At 48.7% G+C, this 18,388-nt stretch overlaps 1 protein-coding gene across 2 annotated transcripts; it reads left to right on the forward strand.

Moving 5' to 3' along the window:
• Positions 1–963: 963 nt before the first annotated feature.
• adsl (adenylosuccinate lyase) lies at positions 964–16,887 on the forward strand. Of its 2 annotated transcripts, XM_069907482.1 has the most exons (13): positions 964–1,158; positions 3,272–3,475; positions 4,161–4,205; positions 4,295–4,374; positions 5,100–5,271; positions 5,991–6,037; positions 7,241–7,331; positions 8,016–8,085; positions 10,313–10,460; positions 10,566–10,656; positions 12,804–12,893; positions 13,636–13,812; positions 15,198–16,887. In XM_069907482.1, exons 1-13 carry the CDS (start codon positions 994–996, stop codon positions 15,282–15,284), a joined length of 1,467 nt encoding a protein of 488 aa, XP_069763583.1. In that variant the 5' UTR covers positions 964–993; the 3' UTR covers positions 15,285–16,887. The 2 variants fall into 2 exon arrangements, with proteins under 2 accessions (XP_069763583.1, XP_069763584.1); XM_069907483.1 differs by lacking the exon at positions 4,161–4,205.
• The last annotated feature ends 1,501 nt before the right edge of the window (positions 16,888–18,388 follow it).

Here is an 18,388-nt window from a genome sequence, read left to right on the forward strand (position 1 = left end):
TTCACATAATGAAACTAGTGCTGGGGCGAAGGAGAGATTTAAAGCGGCTCCGAGAACAGAAACTAGAAACAGGTTTTGGTGGTGAAAGGAGCGATGCGGTGGCGAGCCGGGGGAGGGATCTGACACCCGGAGCGGAGAGGGAGCCGGAGCGGAGAGGGAGCCGGGGGGATCTGACACCCGGAGTGGAGAGGGGCGCCGGGGGGGGGATCTGACACCTGGAGCGGAGAGGGGAGCCGGGGTGGGGGGGAATCTGACACCTGGAGCTGAGAGGGGAGCCGGGGGGATCTGACACCTGGAGCGGAGAGGGGAACCGGGGGAATCTGACACCTGGAGAGGGGGAGTCGGAGATTTGACACCCGGAGCGGAGAGGGGAGCTGGGGCGATCCGATATCCGGAGCGGAGAGGGGAGCCGGGGGGATCTGACACCCGGAGCGGAGAGGGGGACCGGTTGGATCTGACACCCAGAGCAGAGTGGGGGGGGGCGGGGATCTGACACCCGGAGCGGAGAGGGGGGCCGGTTAGATCTGACACCCGGAGCAGAGAGGGGAGCCGGGGGGATCTGACACCTGGAGCGGAGAGGGGAACCGGGGGAATCTGACACCTGGAGAGGGGAGTCGGAGATTTGACACCTGGAGCGGAGAGGGGAGTCGGAGATTTGACACCCGGAGCGGAGAGGGGAGCTGGGGCGATCCGATATCCGGAGCGGAGAGGGGAGCCGGGGGGATCTGACACCCGGAGCGGAGAGGGGGGCCGGTTGGATCTGACACCCAGAGCAGAGTGGGGGGGGCGGGGATCTGACACCCGGAGCAGAGAGGGGGGGCCGGGTGGTGGTGGTGGTGGGGGGGGGGGGAAATCCGACACACGGGGCGGAGAGCGAGCAGCGGCTCTATGACCCCTTGACTCGAGCCCGTTCAAGCGGATTGGTTATTTTTCCGCCAATCAGCCGCGGTGGTAGGGGTCACGTGTGGCAGACGGAGTGGCGCGGCCGGTGTCATGGCGCTGCCCGATGGCGGAGTGCGGGGAGATGTGGAACTTGGCCGTTACCGCTCGCCACTGGTCAGTCGCTACTCGTCCCCTGAAATGGCTTTCAACTTCAGCGAGGCGAAGAAATTCAGCACCTGGCGCCGGCTGTGGCTGTACCTGGCCAGGGGCGAGAAGGTGAGGAGCCCCGAGAGTGGGATAGGACCGGGGGGATGGTAGCAGGGTAGTGGTGGGAGAAGCTTGAGGCAGTCCGAGGTTGAGAAGGGGTGGTGGCATGGAGGTAGGGGGTCTGGGGGGTGAGAGAATTCCAGCTGGGAGGGGCCAGGGTGTGGGGTATCTAGTGGTGGGGGTCAGAGAGAGGGTTCAGAGGGTAGAGGGGGTCTGGGGTGGGAGTTGGAGAAGGCGGCAGAGACCATGATGTCATGTGATTGGTCAGAGGAGGGAGGAATTAGAGCTGGGATTAGAGAGGGACGTCAAGGATGCTGAGGCTGATAGCTTCTTGATTAACCAGGGCATCAAATGTAATGAGGAGAAGGCCAGGCAGTTGGGCTGATTGGGAAAATGGATGAGCACATGATTGAATGGCAGGGCAGAATTGATGGGCTGAATGGCCTATTCCTGCTCCTATGTCTTGTGCTTGGGTCATGGGTAGAGGAAGGGGTTCAGTCTGGTGAGGAGTTGTGTGCTGGTGAAAGTGGGTTGGGGTGGGGGGAAGTGATTAAGGTTGGTGAACTCTTAACCTGAACAAAGTTTAGTTGGGTTAGACTGGATCCAGAGGAAGTGAACATTGATGGACTGAGTGCATTCCTGGAGGAGAGAGATCTGCATTGTTTCTTCTCTCAGCATGTTTTCTTCAACCCTCAGTGTATTTCTTTAGTGCATGTGCCTTCTTAAACTGCTCTCTCCTGTCTCGCTAAGATGTCCTTGTTTTGTATTAATTTAATTTCCTGTCCTGTGATGTTTGCTCTAATCCAGTTACTGGATTGACAAGAACCTAATTGTGTGTGACTGCAAGAGCTGACTGTCATCAGAGTGTTTGAGAGGGGCCTCACTGGATCAGTGCTTTAATAAATACTGCAGAATGGCTCATGGAACTGGAGGGGGGAGGAGGGAGACAGGGTGAGAAGTGGGGGATGGGAGGAAGGCAAGGACAGGAGGAGGGTGAAGGAGCTACTGCTTATTGCAGTGGTAAAGATAAATGGTCATTACATTTGTAGTTGTACAAGCACCAGACTGATTTACCTCCATGGTAGTGCAGAACAATGTGTATTAGACATGAATAATGATATGATTTCTGAGGAAGGAACTGGACCTCTCAATACCAAGGCTCACAGGATTAAAATGTGAAAATATTGCACAGATGGGGTTTGAATGAACTAATTGAACTTTAAGGTAATGTTAAAGATTTATTGTGGTACATTGAAGCAACTTGCCTCTGGGATAGGGGTGAGAAAATTCTGGACAAGGGAACATGTTTGTGAAATGTTTCTGCCACTTGGTTGTCATTCAGCTCTCACTCAATTGGTTGTGAAAGTCTTCCCCTCCATTTGCTGAAGACTGGTTGCCAGGGTACATCAGAAAATTCCAACACCTGATATTTTTATGATTATATTAACGTCAAGGTTATCAGGGAGCAAAGTTGGTGGACATGTGTTAGTCACAGCTGATTGAAAGGGCCTTGTAGACTAAATGGCATCCTATGTGGATTGGTAGATGCTGGGTTAAATGAATTTTCGGGTTGCCTGTTGCATGGACTGGAGAATTGGCAGTGAGAAGCGCTAATTTTAAATGTCGGTTGCTTGAATTCTGGATAACAGAACATTTAATGGCATTATTGGCAGTTGAGACTGTGCATGGTCTTTGAGAGATCTTCAAGATCTTCAACATATGTCTTCACCTTCAGGGAACTGTGTACCATTATTCCTAGATCCCTCTGTTCTACTGAACTCTTCAATACCCGACCATTCACCATGTATGTCCTATTTTGATTAGCCCTACCAAAATGTAACCCCTCAGACTTATCTGCATTAAACTCCTGCCCCTTTGGTTCTTTGCCAGTTATTTAATTATTTGGCTTATGATCCATTTGCCAGAGGGAATAGTTCCATCCTGGTTACAATATCAAAAACTTTAATATTTTGGAAGATTGTCTCCCATGGACCTCTTCTGAATGCAGGTCGCCCACTCCCTGTCAACTTGTGGCAAGTGTATTCTCTGGGATGGTGTGGAGGCTGATTGGGTTCAATTCTCACTCCTGTTTGTACTGATTTCTCTCCCTCTCCCCCCACAGATGTTGGGGTTACCAATCACAGAAGAACAACTTCAGGAAATGGAGTCCAATCTCGAAAACATTGATTTCAAGATGGCCACTGAGGAAGAGAAGAAGCTTCGTCATGATGTGATGGCCCACGTCCACACGTTTGCTCACTGCTGCCCCAAGGCTGCAGCCATCATCCACCTTGGAGCCACCTCCTGTTATGTTGGGGACAACACGGTGAGATGATCTCCCCAACATCTCACACACCTGTGTCTCATGCGCAGAACATAAAATGTTAGATCATAAGATGGAGGTGCAGAAGTAGACCATTTGGCCCATCTAGTCTTCTCCACCACTCCCTTGCCTTCTCCCCATAACCCTACGTACCCTGAATATTCAGATACTTATTGATCTCTGCCTTTTAAATACTCCCAATGACCTGGCCTCCACAGTCAGCCATGGCAGCAAATTCCAAAAGTTCACCATCCTCTGGCTAAAGGAATCCCTCCTCATGGGGGCCGCAGCACATTTCAGGGGGCCCAAGAACTAAAATCATAAAATAAATCTTGTTTTTTATGTAGTCATTAGGAGAGAAGAAACCAACTAAAATTGACGGCTTTACAGGGGAAGGGGGCCCATAAACTTTGAGCAGAGTCCTGTGGGGAGGGGGGCCCCAAAAAAAAAGATTGAGAATGGCTGTTTTAACTAATGATAACCTCCTTTCTTTTGGACCCTGTGCTTGAATCTCAGGTCCATTGATGTTACACTGGTGTCTGTGCAGTATCAAATTGTTTATTCTCATGTGTGCGGGGGTTGTAGGTCAGTTGGGTGTAGTTGGGCGGTACAGGCTTGTGGGCTGAAAGGGCCTGTTGCCATATATGTATGTCTAAATTTAAATTTGATTGACTCTTTCCTCCACCAGGATTTGATTGTTCTCCGGGATGGTTTTGACATCCTCCTGCCCAAGGTGAGGCCTGCTGAAATGTTAGTGGCTGTGACCTCTCCTTTGCTTAGAGCGAGCTGCTTTGACTGACTCTTTCGATCCTTCCGCTGTAGTTGGCCCGTGTCATTGGCCGCCTGGCGGACTTCGCCCAGCAGCACGCTACTCTTCCAACTCTCGGATTCACCCACTACCAGTAAGTGACTCTCCGGAGGGACTCGCCAAGCCTGTTTTCTCAGCTGACTTGGGGGGGGGGGGGGGGGTTTGCTCCTGTTGGTAATGTCCTCGTTTTACAACCACAGTTAATGTGCTGCTGTCGGTCACTGCGTCCCTTGGTCTCCCTCTTGCTCAGTGTTACCCTTCTTCTCTTTGATCCATGCTGCTGGGCAGGACATGCCTTAGCCATACTCTCAGCCACATCTTCAGCCTAACCAGCTGGTGTGGCTCTGCATAACCACTCCAGGAGGGGACTGGGAATAATAGCTGCCTCCCTCTCGTATTTTAGCAATGCTACATTGCCAGATGTAACTTCCCCCCCCCCCCCCCCCCCCCCCCACCACCACCACCTCCAACCTGCTTTTGAAATGTTGTCCTTGCCCAACCTGCCAATTTCAGGACTTTCCTCCCTTGTCCTGGTCGAACTCACCACTGGCCTCCTCTGACCTCATCCTCCTGCTGTCCCTTGTCCCCCTTCCCCCTCCCAGCCCCAAGTGCGTTGATCCTTGACCTCCTGTTGCTTTGCTCCTGGATGCTACATTTCCATTTACTTTTGGGCCCAACGCCCACCTCCTCCTCTCTCCTCCCCCCGGCCCCTGACATCACCACCCACTCTCTCTTTCACAGTTGGTGTGTTTGGGGGGGGGGGGTTCACGGCGTGCTGTGATTGGCTTGTTCAGAGGATTCTGCCCTCTCGTCGGCTAGGCCTGCCCAGCTGACCACAGTCGGGAAGCGTTGCTGTCTCTGGATCCAGGACCTCTGCATGGATCTGAGGAACCTGGAACGTGCCCGGAATGAGCTGCGATTCCGGGGGGTGAAGGGAACGACGGGCACCCAGGCGAGCTTCCTGCAACTCTTCGAGGGAGACCACAGTAAGGTGAGTGGTTGTAGGTGTGCAGTGATCTTAGGGTAGAAATACTTATCTGTGCCCAATCCATCCAGTCTACCTGCGGACTAAGCAGCACCATCCCTTCCAGAGGTAGTGGCTTGATGCAGAGGAAGTTCTTCAGCCAGAGGATGATGAATCTGTGGAATTTGTTGCCACAGGTGGTTGTGGAAGCTGGGCCATTGGGTGTATTTAAGGCAGAGATTGATAGGTTCTTGATTAGCCAGGGCATCAAAGGTCATGGGCAGAAGGCTGGGCAGTGGGGCTGAGTGAGGAAATGGATCAGCTCATGGTTAAATGGCAGGGCGGATGCAATGGGCTGAATGGCCTATTCTGCTCCTGTGTCTTGTGATCTTAATTACTGGAATCTTTACTGCTGTGTCATGGTGCATGTTGCAACAGTAGAGCATTGAGAGTGCATCAGGAGGATGTCATTGGGTTGCTCACAATGCTTATCTGCACAGTCTTTTCCAAATTCTCTCCATTTCCTGCAAGACTTCCATTGTAGATCTTCCTATTGCTGACAGCGAGCAGTATGAAGACAGGCCACTCGGCCCAGCTGCTCTGTGCCAGTGCTGCTGCTCCTTGAGCCTCCTCCCAAACTTCCTCTAGCCCCTCGCTTTTGGCCTAGCGTGGGCCTCTGTTCTTGTCTCCTGTGCTGCGGATCCTCCGCTCTGGTACTTACTTTCCCTCTGGACGCCCTTTTTCAGGTCGAGGAGCTTGATCGCCTGGTGACCGAGATGGCGGGGTTTAAACGGTGAGTTGCCCTCTGTTGGCAGTCTTTGGCCACCTGCGGTCAGTGCTCCCTCTCTCACAAGCAGGCCTCTATTCCCACCCCCCAGCCTGGCACACCTTCTGTGCGATCCTGCTTCCCCACAATTCTGCGGGCTGACCCTGTGCCACTAATGTGTTCACTCTGCCATCCAAGGACTGAGATGTCTGCCCTGCTGCATACACGGCTATCAGGTTCTCGAACCTCCCCCCGTTACACTAATCAGGGACTGCTCACGATACCACTATGCAAGATACTTTTTTTTTGCACTAGGATTACTGTGAATATTTATCATTCAGTAAAATCCCCCGGTATTTGGTGCCAATAGGGATTTCTAGATGCTGGATAAGTGAATTTGCCTGTTGCTTGAGATTGCATGTTGTGTGGAAGAACTGAAGGAGTGGGTGCCAATTTTAAACTTTCGGGGTTTTTTTCCTCTATTTATTTTCCACAATTTTTTTTTTTGCCAGTTGCTTGAATTCTGGATAATGGGGATTTTACTGTATAATAGCATTAGAATAAAGAAATCGACAGCATGGCAGGCGGCGGCGTGGTAATTCTCCTCTGCCCACTTCTCTGTAGCATCCACATCCTTTCTGTAGTAAGGTGACCAGAACTGAACACTATATTCCAGGCGGGGTCTAACTAAGATCTTGTAAAGCTTGAATTAAATTTAATTAGTTTACCATTATAGTTTTTCTTTACAAATACCCATTTGCTGCAGCAATTAAGAATTTTGGAGCATACGAACACTGTACAAGTGCTAAAGGAACTTAGCCAGTCTTGCAGCATCCATAAGAGGTAAAGATATATTACTGAGCCCTTAAGGTGTGAGTTAAAAAAGACAGGCATCTGTTGTTTTGTTTTTTTTTAACTCATACCTTGAAGAAGAGCTCAAGCCCAAAATATCGTTTACCTCCTGTGCGAGACTGGCTGTGTTCCTCCAACATTTACTCTGTATTTTTACTACAATCACAGCATCTGCAGACGTTTGTGTTTCACTCCATTGGACAATGTGTATGACATTATCAATGTTCTCTTCTGTTCCCTTTCTCATTTCACCCTTCCCTAGTGAATTTGGAGCCTGCGGGAGCTCTCCTCACACCAATCACCTCCGTGCCGGTTGGCCATGCTGATATTTCACAAGTCGGGGAGTTAAAGATTTTTTTTTTCTACTGTCTCCCTCAGAACCTACATGGTGACAGGCCAGACCTACAGTCGCAAAGTGGACATCGATTCGCTGTCCGTCCTCTCAAGCCTTGGGGCCACAGTACACAAGGTCAGTGGAGAGGTTCGCTTGGTGTGCTCCAAGTATTAGGCTCTGGGATTTTGGGGAGGGGGTTGAAGGGAGGGCAGCCAATGGGCCTGTGGGAGTGGGGAGTGGGTTAAACCCTCCTCTGACCTCTCTGTCTCTCATCCTCCCACTGCTCCATGTCTCTGTCTCCTCCTGCCCTCTTTTCCCCCCCTCCCCGCTGCCAGGCACCATCTGTTGTTCCTGAATCCTTCATTCCTGCCTTTGGGCACCCCGGCTTGTCACCACCCACTCCCTCCTCTCACAGTCAGTGTGTTTAGAGGAGGGATGGGCACAGTGTGATGTCATTGGCTTGTTGCGAGGACAGACTTCAGGTCAGACCACTGGTTGAGGCAGTCAATTGGGAGCAGCGAGGTGCTGCTGTGCCATGCACCCACCTCTAAGGTGGGTCTGCAAGGGACCTGGGGTGCTGGTGCACATGGTCTTGTCTGCGGCAGTTCCCTGGAGCTCGGCTTTGCTGCAATGGAGGTTTTGGCGGTGGGTGATCTGTCCTGGAAAATCTGAGGAGTGCGGACTGTGTTTCAGGGTAATTGGTAGAAGAACTGCTCTGTCCTGTGGGAAACGAGCAGGTGGGGCGCTGGGTGGTGTCTGATGTTAGAGGGGTGGGTTTCAGCAGAGGTGGGGTAACCGCTAATCCGGCCTGCCTTTCAGATTTGCACCGACATCCGTCTGCTGGCAAACCTGAAGGAGATCGAAGAACCCTTTGAGAAGGAGCAGATTGGTGAGTGAGGGGGGTGGGGTGGCGTTCTCCAGCCTGGTTGGTGTAGTGGTTAACACAACACCTTTGCAGCGCCAACAATCGGGACCAGACCTGGGTTCTAATCCCGCACTGTCTGTAAGGAGTTTTGTACGTTCTCCCTGCGTCTGTGTGGGCTTTCTCCAGGGGCTCAGGTTTCCTCCCACCCTTCAAAAAACATACCGGGATGTAGGTCAATGGGTGTCATGGACTCGTAGGGCTGAATTTTCCTGTTACAGTGCTGTATGTCTAAATTTTAAAAAGTTTACTGGAGGTGGGGGCCGTGTGGAAGTGTGTCACTGTACCACTTCCTCCAGAGTGGCCTGGTGTCGGATACAACAAATTTAGTGACTTGTTCATGACAATAAATTCTGATTCCAGCTTTAGAACATAGAGGTAAATCTACAGCACAACAAATGCAATAATGGCTCCCCTTCCCATGTTTTATCAGTGCCCTAAAATACAAGGGTCCTGGAGCAGAGACTATCCAAAATATTTAAAATCAATTTGCAACTCTGCCCACCTTTTGCTGCAATATTTGGAATCTCCAACAACTCCCTAGATTCCCTGCAGAAAGACCCTTTAGCATTTACATCCCTACTAGCCGAGCGTCTAATCCTGCTACACTGCAAGTCTGACCGGTCTTATTACACAATGGATTAAGGATATCAGTTTCTTTATTAAACTGGGGAAAACCAAATACACATTAAGAGGAAAATTTGTCCATAAACGTCAAATCTCTATGCATTATTTACCTGAATTACAAGTCCTTGTGGAGTAAATGTCTAACTGTGAGATGGTTGTACCAGTACAATCAGTAATAGACCGATGATACCGTCAGCAGAGGTGCCAAAGTGGTCAGGGGGTGGGGGGTCCAGGCGTGTATCTGAGGGTATATGTAAATGTTTGTGTATGTGTGTATTGGTTTTTTTTTGTTTAAACAGGAGTACAACGTACATCTGAATAATGTGTATGAAGCTGCTTTTTTGATGCTCAATAAATACATTTTGGAAATGAAACCTACAGCACAGTACAGATCCTTCGGCCCACACACTTGTGCTGACCTAATATCTACTCTTAACATCTGCCGAGAATTTCCCTACTGCATAACTCAGTTCCATGTACTGATCTCCGTGGGTATCTGGCACCTATGGGGATTGGTAGATGAATTTTCCGATTGCTTGAGAATGCGTGATTGGTGAACTAATGGCCAATTTTAAACTTCCATGTTTTTAACCTATTTATTTTCCTTGATTTATTTTTGCTGGTTGCTTGAATTCCGATAACAGGGTCTTTTTACTGTAATCTTCTCTCAAAAGATCCTCTTGTACGAGCCTCCACCACCGTTGCTGGCAGCGCGTTCCATGCACCCACCACTCTCTGTGGGAAAACTTGCCTCTCGCATCCCCCCTCCCCCATCCCCATTCTGTACTTGCTCCCAAGCACCTTAAAACTGCACCCCCTCATGTTAGCCATTTCAGCCCTGGGATATTGGAGTGGGGGCTCCCTGCTCGGGTGTGAGGGGGGATGGAGGAGTGAGTGGCTGGCCATTTACTGCTGTGTGCTGTTTCAAGATTATCATCTGACTGTCCACAAGCGTCCTGGAGCAGAGACTATCTGATGAAATAACATTTCTCCAGACCACGTTGCGTACACATAGATAATGCACAGCACACAGTAATCATAAAGGTATAAATATTTCAGGATAAATGATTACAGGATTATAGTCCCACAATCTCGTGGCCTATTGTATCTTAAATATAAAGGTCAACAATATTACTGGACTGTACATGCGCACCCAGACCTGGTCCTTCGGCCTTGAGTACAGGGCCTGTAGATTTCTATGTTCCAAAGCTGGAAAGCTATCCAGTCCTTTCTGTAACTCTACCGCTGGGCTGACCTGGAGGGAGAGAGGGAGGTGCAGGCAGACACAGTATACACACATACACATTATGTGTACACATATATGCACATAATATTTGCAGATATATATTAAAAAATATAATTTAAATTTTCTATTACAATGCCAGAGACCCATGTCCAAATCCGGCAATATCTAAGAAGTTTGTACATTCAGGTGCTCTGGGTTCCTCCCACCCTGCAAAATGTACCAGGGGTTGTAGGTTACTTTGAGTGTAATTGGGCAGCAAGGGCTTAAATGGCCAGAGTGGGCTTCATCGTGTTGTAAATATAAATGTGAATATTTTTGCAGGCTCCAGTGCAATGCCCTACAAGCGGAATCCAATGCGTAGTGAGCGCTGTTGCAGTCTGGCACGCCACCTCATGCTGCTCATCCTGGACCCCCTGCAGACCGCCAGCGTGCAGTGGTTCGAGAGGACCCTAGATGACAGCGCCAACAGGTAACTGACTACACCCCCCCACTCCCCCCGGCCCTCCATCGGTTCCCTGGCACCCACCCATTCAAACTTCACCACCTCCCTTGTTCTCTCTCCCTCCCCCTCCAGACGCATCTGTCTGCCGGAGTCATTCCTCACAGCCGATGTTATCCTGAGCACGCTGCAGAACATCACGGAGGGACTGGTGGTTTACCCAAAGGTACGATCTCGGAGTGGGGAGGGGGGCGCAGCTGTTTTTAGTGGTCCTGAGAAAAAAAACCCCAGGCCGCCGCTGATGGTCCACTCCGACGTGGGATACTCGCTTTGCTGGTTCATGTTGCAATGGTCCAGGAAACTCCCTTCACGTCTTCAGAGGAGAGCGCCCTTTGAACCTGATGCTTGGGCGCAATCCCAGATTGCTTTAAAAGGGATCACAGGTTTCTTTGTTTTCTCTGAGCATTTAAACTCTCAGTGAGCCACCTGGGGCGACAGGTTCAGACAAGGCTGATCTTTCAGTCTATGGGGTAGGGCTGTCTCTACTTTTAGCCTTCCTGTTAGGCATTTCAACACTGTTCCACCCCTGTTGCTTCAAAGTGTTGCCAGTTATAATGGAATGGTAGGACAGTGCCTGGATGTAATACTCTGCAGGCGTGATCTACTCCATCAGCCGCTGTCTAGTGCCCCCTCCCTCCCCAAACTCTGTTGTGACCAATAAGGCCTGCAGCTTTCATCAGGAATGTAACAGCAGACACCTCGAACATCAAGGGACAGAATTAGACAACTGGAGAAATATTTCTGGAGATTGCAATGACAGTTGAAGAGAATGGAGGTCTTTTTGATTTTCTTTTTTAAATTCAAGTTTATTGTCTTCCGATTGTACAAGTACAACCTGACGAAACAGCATTCTCCGGTCCTCGGAGCAAAGCACGCAGACACACAACCGGACGTGACACGCGTGCAAATGATACATACATAAAAATAAAATAGATATTATTTCATGAATATGTGAGTGGTGAGTGCAAGTAGTCATTCGGTCGGTCGTTCAGCATTCTCCCTGCCTGTGGGAAGTTGTTCCTTGGCCTGCTGGTTCTCTATATCTCTTCCCCGACGGGAGCAGCTGAAAGATGCTGCGTGCGGGGGTGGGGAGGGGGAAGGGGCCCTCAATGATTTTGCCCCCCCCCCCCCCTTCAGACAACGGTTCCGGTAGATCACGTTGAAGGGGGTGGCGGTGGGGAGGGAGTCTCCAGTGATCCTCTCTGCTGCTCTTATGGTCATGTGGATTGACCTCCGATCCATTTCTCTGCAGCAACTGGGACACACTGCGAAGCAGTCGACTGGGACGCTATCAATAGATGGCCTATTAGAAAGTTTTTTAAAAATTTTTTTAAATTTTTCACACCATAAACCACATTGACCAAGATACATACATTTTCCTTTTCAAATATATGCAGTATCATTTTCTCCCCCCCTCCCTCCTCCCATCCCACCCTCCCTACCTCCCCCCCCATTCATTTAAAGTACAAAATCTAAGATACATTAAACCAGTCAAACAATGTTGTCATTCAATAAAAATAAACAAGAAATTCCACAGAGTCAATTCTTTTCATTTCCTTCTCCTTTCGTTAATTTAGGTGGTAAATGTCCCCGGTAGGTTTTCTCTATTGTGTTTTATGTATGGCTCCCATATTTGTTCAAATATTTCAATATTATTTCTTAAACTATATGTTATTTTTTCTAACAGAATACATTTATTCATTTCTGTATACCATTGTTGTATTCTCAAATTATCTTCCAATTTCCAGGTTGACATAATACATTTTTTTGCTACGGCTAGAGCTAGCCTATTAGAAAGTTGACATAATGGTGGCCGGTTGCCTTGCCTGCTTCAGTCTTCTCAGGAAGTGCAGTTGCATCTTCCTGACAAGTGAGGTGCATTTAGGAAGGACACACAAGGAAATGGAGGGGGTTGGGGGGGCTTTTGTTTAAAGACCATGATTGAAATGTGGTGATTTAAATTGTATTCCATTTCTCACGATTACACAGTGTTGGCTTTAAAATATTGGACTGTTATTAGAAATAAATAAGGCATCTGATTTAAGAACTGTTGGTTGCAATGCGCTAGATGTGTCTTCAAGGGACAATGTCTTAAATGGGGGCTTTCTCTCCATGATTTTACTGCTCTGAGTGGCTGAAGGTTGTCAACAGGATTTACCACGTTGTTTGTGAACAGCAATGATCTCCCATCACCTTCCTCTGGTCCTCCCCCGTCCCAGCAGCCTCTCTACTCAGGATCCCCATTCTGGTTGCTGTCGGGTCTGTTCTCGCCTCTCACTCTGGGCTCCCATCGCTGTCCCTCGTCTCTTGCAGGTGATTGAACGCCACATCCGCCAGGAGCTGCCGTTCATGGCGACTGAGAACATCATCATGGCCATGGTGAAGGCAGGGGGAAACAGGCAGGTCAGTCGGGGTGGAGAGGGGATGTTGGAGGATTTTGGGTGGGGGAGGGTGAGGGAGTTATAGGATCATTGTGATGGGGGGAAGATGGATGGGTCGGTGTGGTGGGGGGAGATGGATGGGTCATTGTGGTGGGGGGGAGCTGGATGGGTCATTGTGGTGGGGGGGAGCTGGATGGGTCATTGTGGTGGGGGGAGATGGATGGGTCAGTGTTGTGGGGGGAGATGGATGGGTCGGTGTGGTGCGTGAGAAATGGATGGGTCGGTGTGGTGGGGGGAGATGGATGGGTTGGTGTGGTGGGGGGGAGATGGACGGGTCGGTATGGTGGGGGGGATGGATGGGTCGGTATGGTGGGGGGGATGGACGGGTCGGTGTGGTGCAGGGGGGATGGACGGGTAGGTGTGGTGGAGGGGGGATGAACGGGTCGGTGTGGTGGAGGGAGGATGGACAGGTCGGTGTGAGGGGGGGAGATGGATGGGTCGGTGTGGTGGGGGGGGAGATGGATGGGTCGGTGTGGTGGGGGGGAGATGGACGGGTCGGTGTGGTGGGGGAGCTGGATGGGTTGGGGGGGGCAGCCCAGAGCGGGTTGGAGGAAGAGGTGGGGATGAGTCTGTTGGCCGGGGGATTGATTTGCAGGGATTTCCTGCATTTGTCCTGGTGGGTGTGAGCACTACCTGAGTGTGGGGTTCACTATCCCTGGCCACTGTGCCAGTCCTTCCCATGGTCTGTGTCTGGTCTCCTGCAGGACTGCCATGAGCACATCCGCATCCTTTCGCATCAGGCAGCTGCTGTGGTCAAACAGGAGGGAGGCGACAACGACCTGATCAGCAGAATCAGGGCCGACCCCTACTTCAGCCCGATCCATGGGCAGCTCCAGGAACTGCTCGAACCCAAATCCTTTGTTGGGTGTGCCCCACAGCAGGTGAGAACAGGCAACTGGGTCTCCGCCAGACACAGGATGGCACTTTCGGGCAGTGCCACACGGAGACAGCCAGTGCCTTACTGTGAAGTTTCAATATCACTCGTCTTCAAGAGCATCACTTTTTTCTTTCCAAAAATAGACTTTATTCAGAATAAATTATTTACAAAGTAAATGGCACAGTTCAAGGGTAGCACGGTTAGTGTAGCATTTAGCGCTACGCCGTTACAGCACCATGGTCTGTAAGGAGTTTGTACCTACTACTCCGGGGGGGGTTCCGGTTTCCTCTCACACTTCAAAAATATAAAGGGGGTTTGTAGATCAATTGGGTGTAATTGGGCAACACGGGCTCGTGGGCCAGAAGAGCCTGTATGTCTAAATTTAAAAGAAGAGTTCAAAGTCTCTTCACACCCTTCGTGTCCTGTCCGTACATTTCTATCATGGTACATTGTTAGTTCATTTTCTGTTTACATCACTGAGGCACCTTGTCGTTACCCCCTTCTGTTGTTTGAGGAACTGCGCCACGGACTCAGCCCCTCAGTGCTTAGTGACAGAAGGACTCCAGGCTGTGCTCCTTCCCCACAGTGCCCTCGCATTGGCTGCACCATCCCTCAGCATGTAGTCCTGCAGCCTGGAATGACCAGTTGACTGGCATCTCAGAATCGTCACAAAATGTTTTGGGCAGCATTATTGTGCATTACAAGTGCAAAAATAACTATAAATGACATTTCTGTAAACACACAATTTAAAAACAAAATTAGTACAAACTGGAGTGGGGTGGGGGGGAAGACATTCATCAAGAACTTCAGACAGGGCAGCAACTGTGCTTTATCCATTTCATATTCCTTGACATACCCAGCATACCCACAGCTGGCCTCACCATTATACTAAGAGATCCCTGTCCCCTCACTTTGTGTCTGTCTGTCTGCATGCATAACCAAATTGGTAAAACAATAAATAGAATGTCTTTGAACTCTCTCCCAAACAAGAATCGTGCCCACGGTAATAGGAATCAAGCCATGTACATCTTGCACACTGGAATATTTAGGACCCCCCCCCACTCATTCTGGCTCTCTCTCTCACTGAGGTCATTAATGGTTAAATTGAGCTTAAACAAGAAAGTCTGCAGCTGCTGGGGTCGAGTGCAATACACAAACGTCCTCGAGAAACTCAGCAGGTCATGCAGCAACTATTGGAAGTAAAAGGTAACTCATGTTTTGGCCTGGCCCTTTATCAAGTTTCTGCATTGCTCTCTCTCTCTCTCATCCTCTCCTTGTGGGAGGAGAGGCACATTTCCACGATTTGAACCCGAATCCCCAAGAGACCAAATTGACTTCAGAGACCGATAACGTATTGGGATTAATTGAATTTGATTTCTGCCCTGAAAGGTCATCAAGTTCCTGGAACAAGAGGTTCGCCCAATGCTGGTCCCTTACATAAGTCGGATGGAAGGCAAGGTGGAGTTGCAGCTGTGAGACGTGGAGAAGGGCAGGGAAGTGGTGTCCCACCGTCATGTTGCAGCTACTCTGCGAGAGCACGGAGCAGAGTGGCTGTGGGCTTTGTGCTTTGGATTTGTGAGCTCTAGATCCAATTGTTACTGAAATATTTTGGTTGAGAAAAAATTGTCACTGGCCCATTTCCTTTGGAGTTATGAAACCGTGCACATAACGAGTCAATTAGGTATAATTAAAGCAGTGGTTTTCAAAATTTTTCTTTTCACTCACATCCCACCTTGAGCAACCCCTTACTAATCACAGAGTACCGATGGCATAGGATGTGTGAATGAATAGCCATTTATGGAAGGTCTTTTAAATGAAATTACACTGGACAATGAAGATTTTACTTCTGGGTGCATTTTATGGATTTTGGGCTGCTGATCACAAAAAAATCACTGTAAAACATTCCTATCACATACCAATTTTTAAGATATAACAGCTTCGTGATTTCACGTCATATTTTAACCCTACTAGTGTATTGCCCATAGAGCAAGCTGTTTTGGTCAGTCCAAGCATGTCTGGGCATGCACTCAAATGTACAAGCGTCTTGGGCCTGGGCATGCTTAGTCAGGATAGATGGAGACAGGTTATAAAAGCAGCTCACGTACACAGATGCTGTGCACCATATAGATTTGAACTCGTGTTGATGAATGCTTTTCAGTCAATGTTTCTCCAACTTCCTATGTGATTCAGCAAATCTGAAATATCTTTATATTCAGCTTGATCTATCATTATCCCCAATTTTATTTTGGAAGGAAACATTTTTGGAGGAAAAAAAATTGTTGTCCAATGTTATTGGTTGGGTCCACTGATTGCTTTGGTTGTCGGCAACCAGTGGTTCTCAACCTTTTTCTTTCCACTCACATCCCACTTTAAGTATTCCCTGTGTCATAAGTGCTCTGATTTGTCAGGGATTGCTTTAGGTGGGAAGGGAAGGTTAAGAATCAGAGCTCTAGATCCAATTTTTACTGAAATATTTTGGTTTTAGAAAAAATTGTCACTGGCCCATTTCCTTTGGAGTTATGAAACCGTGCACATAACGAGTCAATTAGGGTATAATTAAAGCAATGGTTTTCAATTTTTCTTTTCACCCATATCCCACCTTAAGCAACCCTTTACTAATCACAGAGCACCGATGGCATAGGGAATACTTAAAGTCGTTTTGGTCAGTCCAAGCATGACTGGGCATGCACTCAAATGCAATGCAAATGTTGTCTTGGGCTTGTGCTTGCTTAGTCAGGATAGATTCAGACAGGGATGTGAGTGGAAAGAAAAAGGTTGAGAAACACTGCAATTGAGGGCAGAGAGACTCTGCTGAGCTTTGTCAGCAGCCTCTGAAGCTATTTCACAGTATGAACAAACATCCCCCACCCCTCCAAACCATGGGTGAGTCCAGAAAAGATAACAGTGACGGTTCAACTTGTGGGAGTTTGGCGCATTTCATACACATGAACTTGTTCTCGTCGGAAACTAATCTGATATTGTTGCCGTGCCAATGTTGCTGTTGGTTTTGTTCCTCTCTCTGCCGAGAGATTATACCTCTTAATTAAATACCTCTTGGAAAGTTGATACTCAAAACAAATTTTCAGTGTTCATTTGAATGATTTTTGTGAAGAGTTAAAGATTCACTAATATGTCTTTCTAGTTCCATCCATACACTCAGCCCTAGAAGAATGAGAGGGGATCTGATAGAAACATAAAATTATGAAAGGCAGAGATAAGGTAGAGGGAGGTAAGTTGTTTCCATTGGTGGAGGAGACCAGAACTTGGGAAATGGCCTCAAGATCCAGGGGAGTTGATTTAGGATGGAGCTGAGGAGGAACTGAAGGTGGTGAATCTGTGGAATTCGCTGCCCATTGAAGCAGTGAAGGTGACCTCAATATATTTATTTAAGACAAAGTTGGGTAAATTTTTACTTAGTCGGGGAATTAAGAGATATGGGGAAAAGGCAGGTGGGTGGAGATGAGCCGATCATCAGATCAGCCACAATCTCATTGAATGTGAATGGCGGAGCAGGCTCGATGGGCCAGGTGGACGACTTCTGCTCCTATTTCTTATGTTCTTCCTCATCCATACAAAGTGGGTCTGGTGAGTTCAAAATGGGAAGCATCTCTCTTCACTACAGGAAATTCTATTTAAACTTTCAGTTGTCATGAACATGAAATTAAAACAAAATGCTGGAAAATCTTAACAAACTATTCACAGGCCTCCAGTCTGAGAAGCTATTGTCCACGGCCACTCACTGGCTTCTACCACACAGCCAATGTTTTTGAATATTTTAATATGAGATTTCACATCCAAAGTACAGAGAACCTATGGATGTTAAAATTCTCAAAGATACACTACACTTAAAATCACCAATGCCTGAAGAGGGCGCACAAAATCAGTGAACCGGTGCAGACTCGAAAGGCCAACGTGGCCTGTTTCTGCTCCGTAAATGGTTATATGGTTATACAGGACAAGTATTCCTTTATGTAAATAAATAGTTTCATGAATATGAGAATCTCAGAGGGTCAATGTGAGCAGTTCCTTTGGTCGTTCATCATTCTCGCTGCCTGTGGGAAGAAACTGTCCCTTAGCCTGGTGGTGCTGGCTCTGATCCTCCTGTATCTCTTACCCGATGGGAGCAGCTGAAAGATGCTGTGTACAGGTTGAAAGGGGTCCTCAATGATTTTGGGCCCCCTCTTCAAACTAATCGGTAGCAGAGAGGTGGGGAGGAAACAGAGGGGATGCCTGTAGTAGAGTGACCTGTTACCTTCAAGGGGCCAGTTTTTTTGTGAAGGGGAGCATGAGCAACAGTTTCTTTCCGCAGTGAGATTTACCAGGTTGTTGCCAGGTGTCCTGCGAGGCCAGGTGAGCAGAGCTGGGGCATTTCTCTCTGGAGCGTGGAAGGATGAGAGGTGACTGAGGTCTACAAGATTCTGAGAGTCATAGATAAAGTGGACAACCAGGGCAGGAGTTGCAAATGTCAGAGGGCATCTGTACAGAGTGAAGGGGGTGGGGTGGGGGGGGGGGGGGGAGGGATTCGGGGATACATTAGAACACTACAATACAGACCCTTCAGCCCTCAATATTGTGGCAAC

Source organism: Narcine bancroftii, chromosome 13, assembly GCF_036971445.1.
Source record: "Narcine bancroftii isolate sNarBan1 chromosome 13, sNarBan1.hap1, whole genome shotgun sequence".
Classification (NCBI taxonomy): Eukaryota; Metazoa; Chordata; class Chondrichthyes; order Torpediniformes; family Narcinidae; genus Narcine; species Narcine bancroftii.

What these genes read in the sequence shown, in the direction of transcription:
- adsl (XM_069907482.1), top strand. Translation starts at nt 994, where the DNA reads ATGGCGCTGCCCGATGGCGGAGTGCGGGGAGATGTGGAACTTGGCCGT. An exon ending in TCGAGGGAGACCACAGTAAG is followed by an intron (nt 5,272 to 5,990) that starts GTGAGTGGTTGT and finishes GCCCTTTTTCAG; the next exon opens with GTCGAGGAGCTTGATCGCCT. An exon ending in CTTTGAGAAGGAGCAGATTG is followed by an intron (nt 8,086 to 10,312) that starts GTGAGTGAGGGG and finishes ATATTTTTGCAG; the next exon opens with GCTCCAGTGCAATGCCCTAC.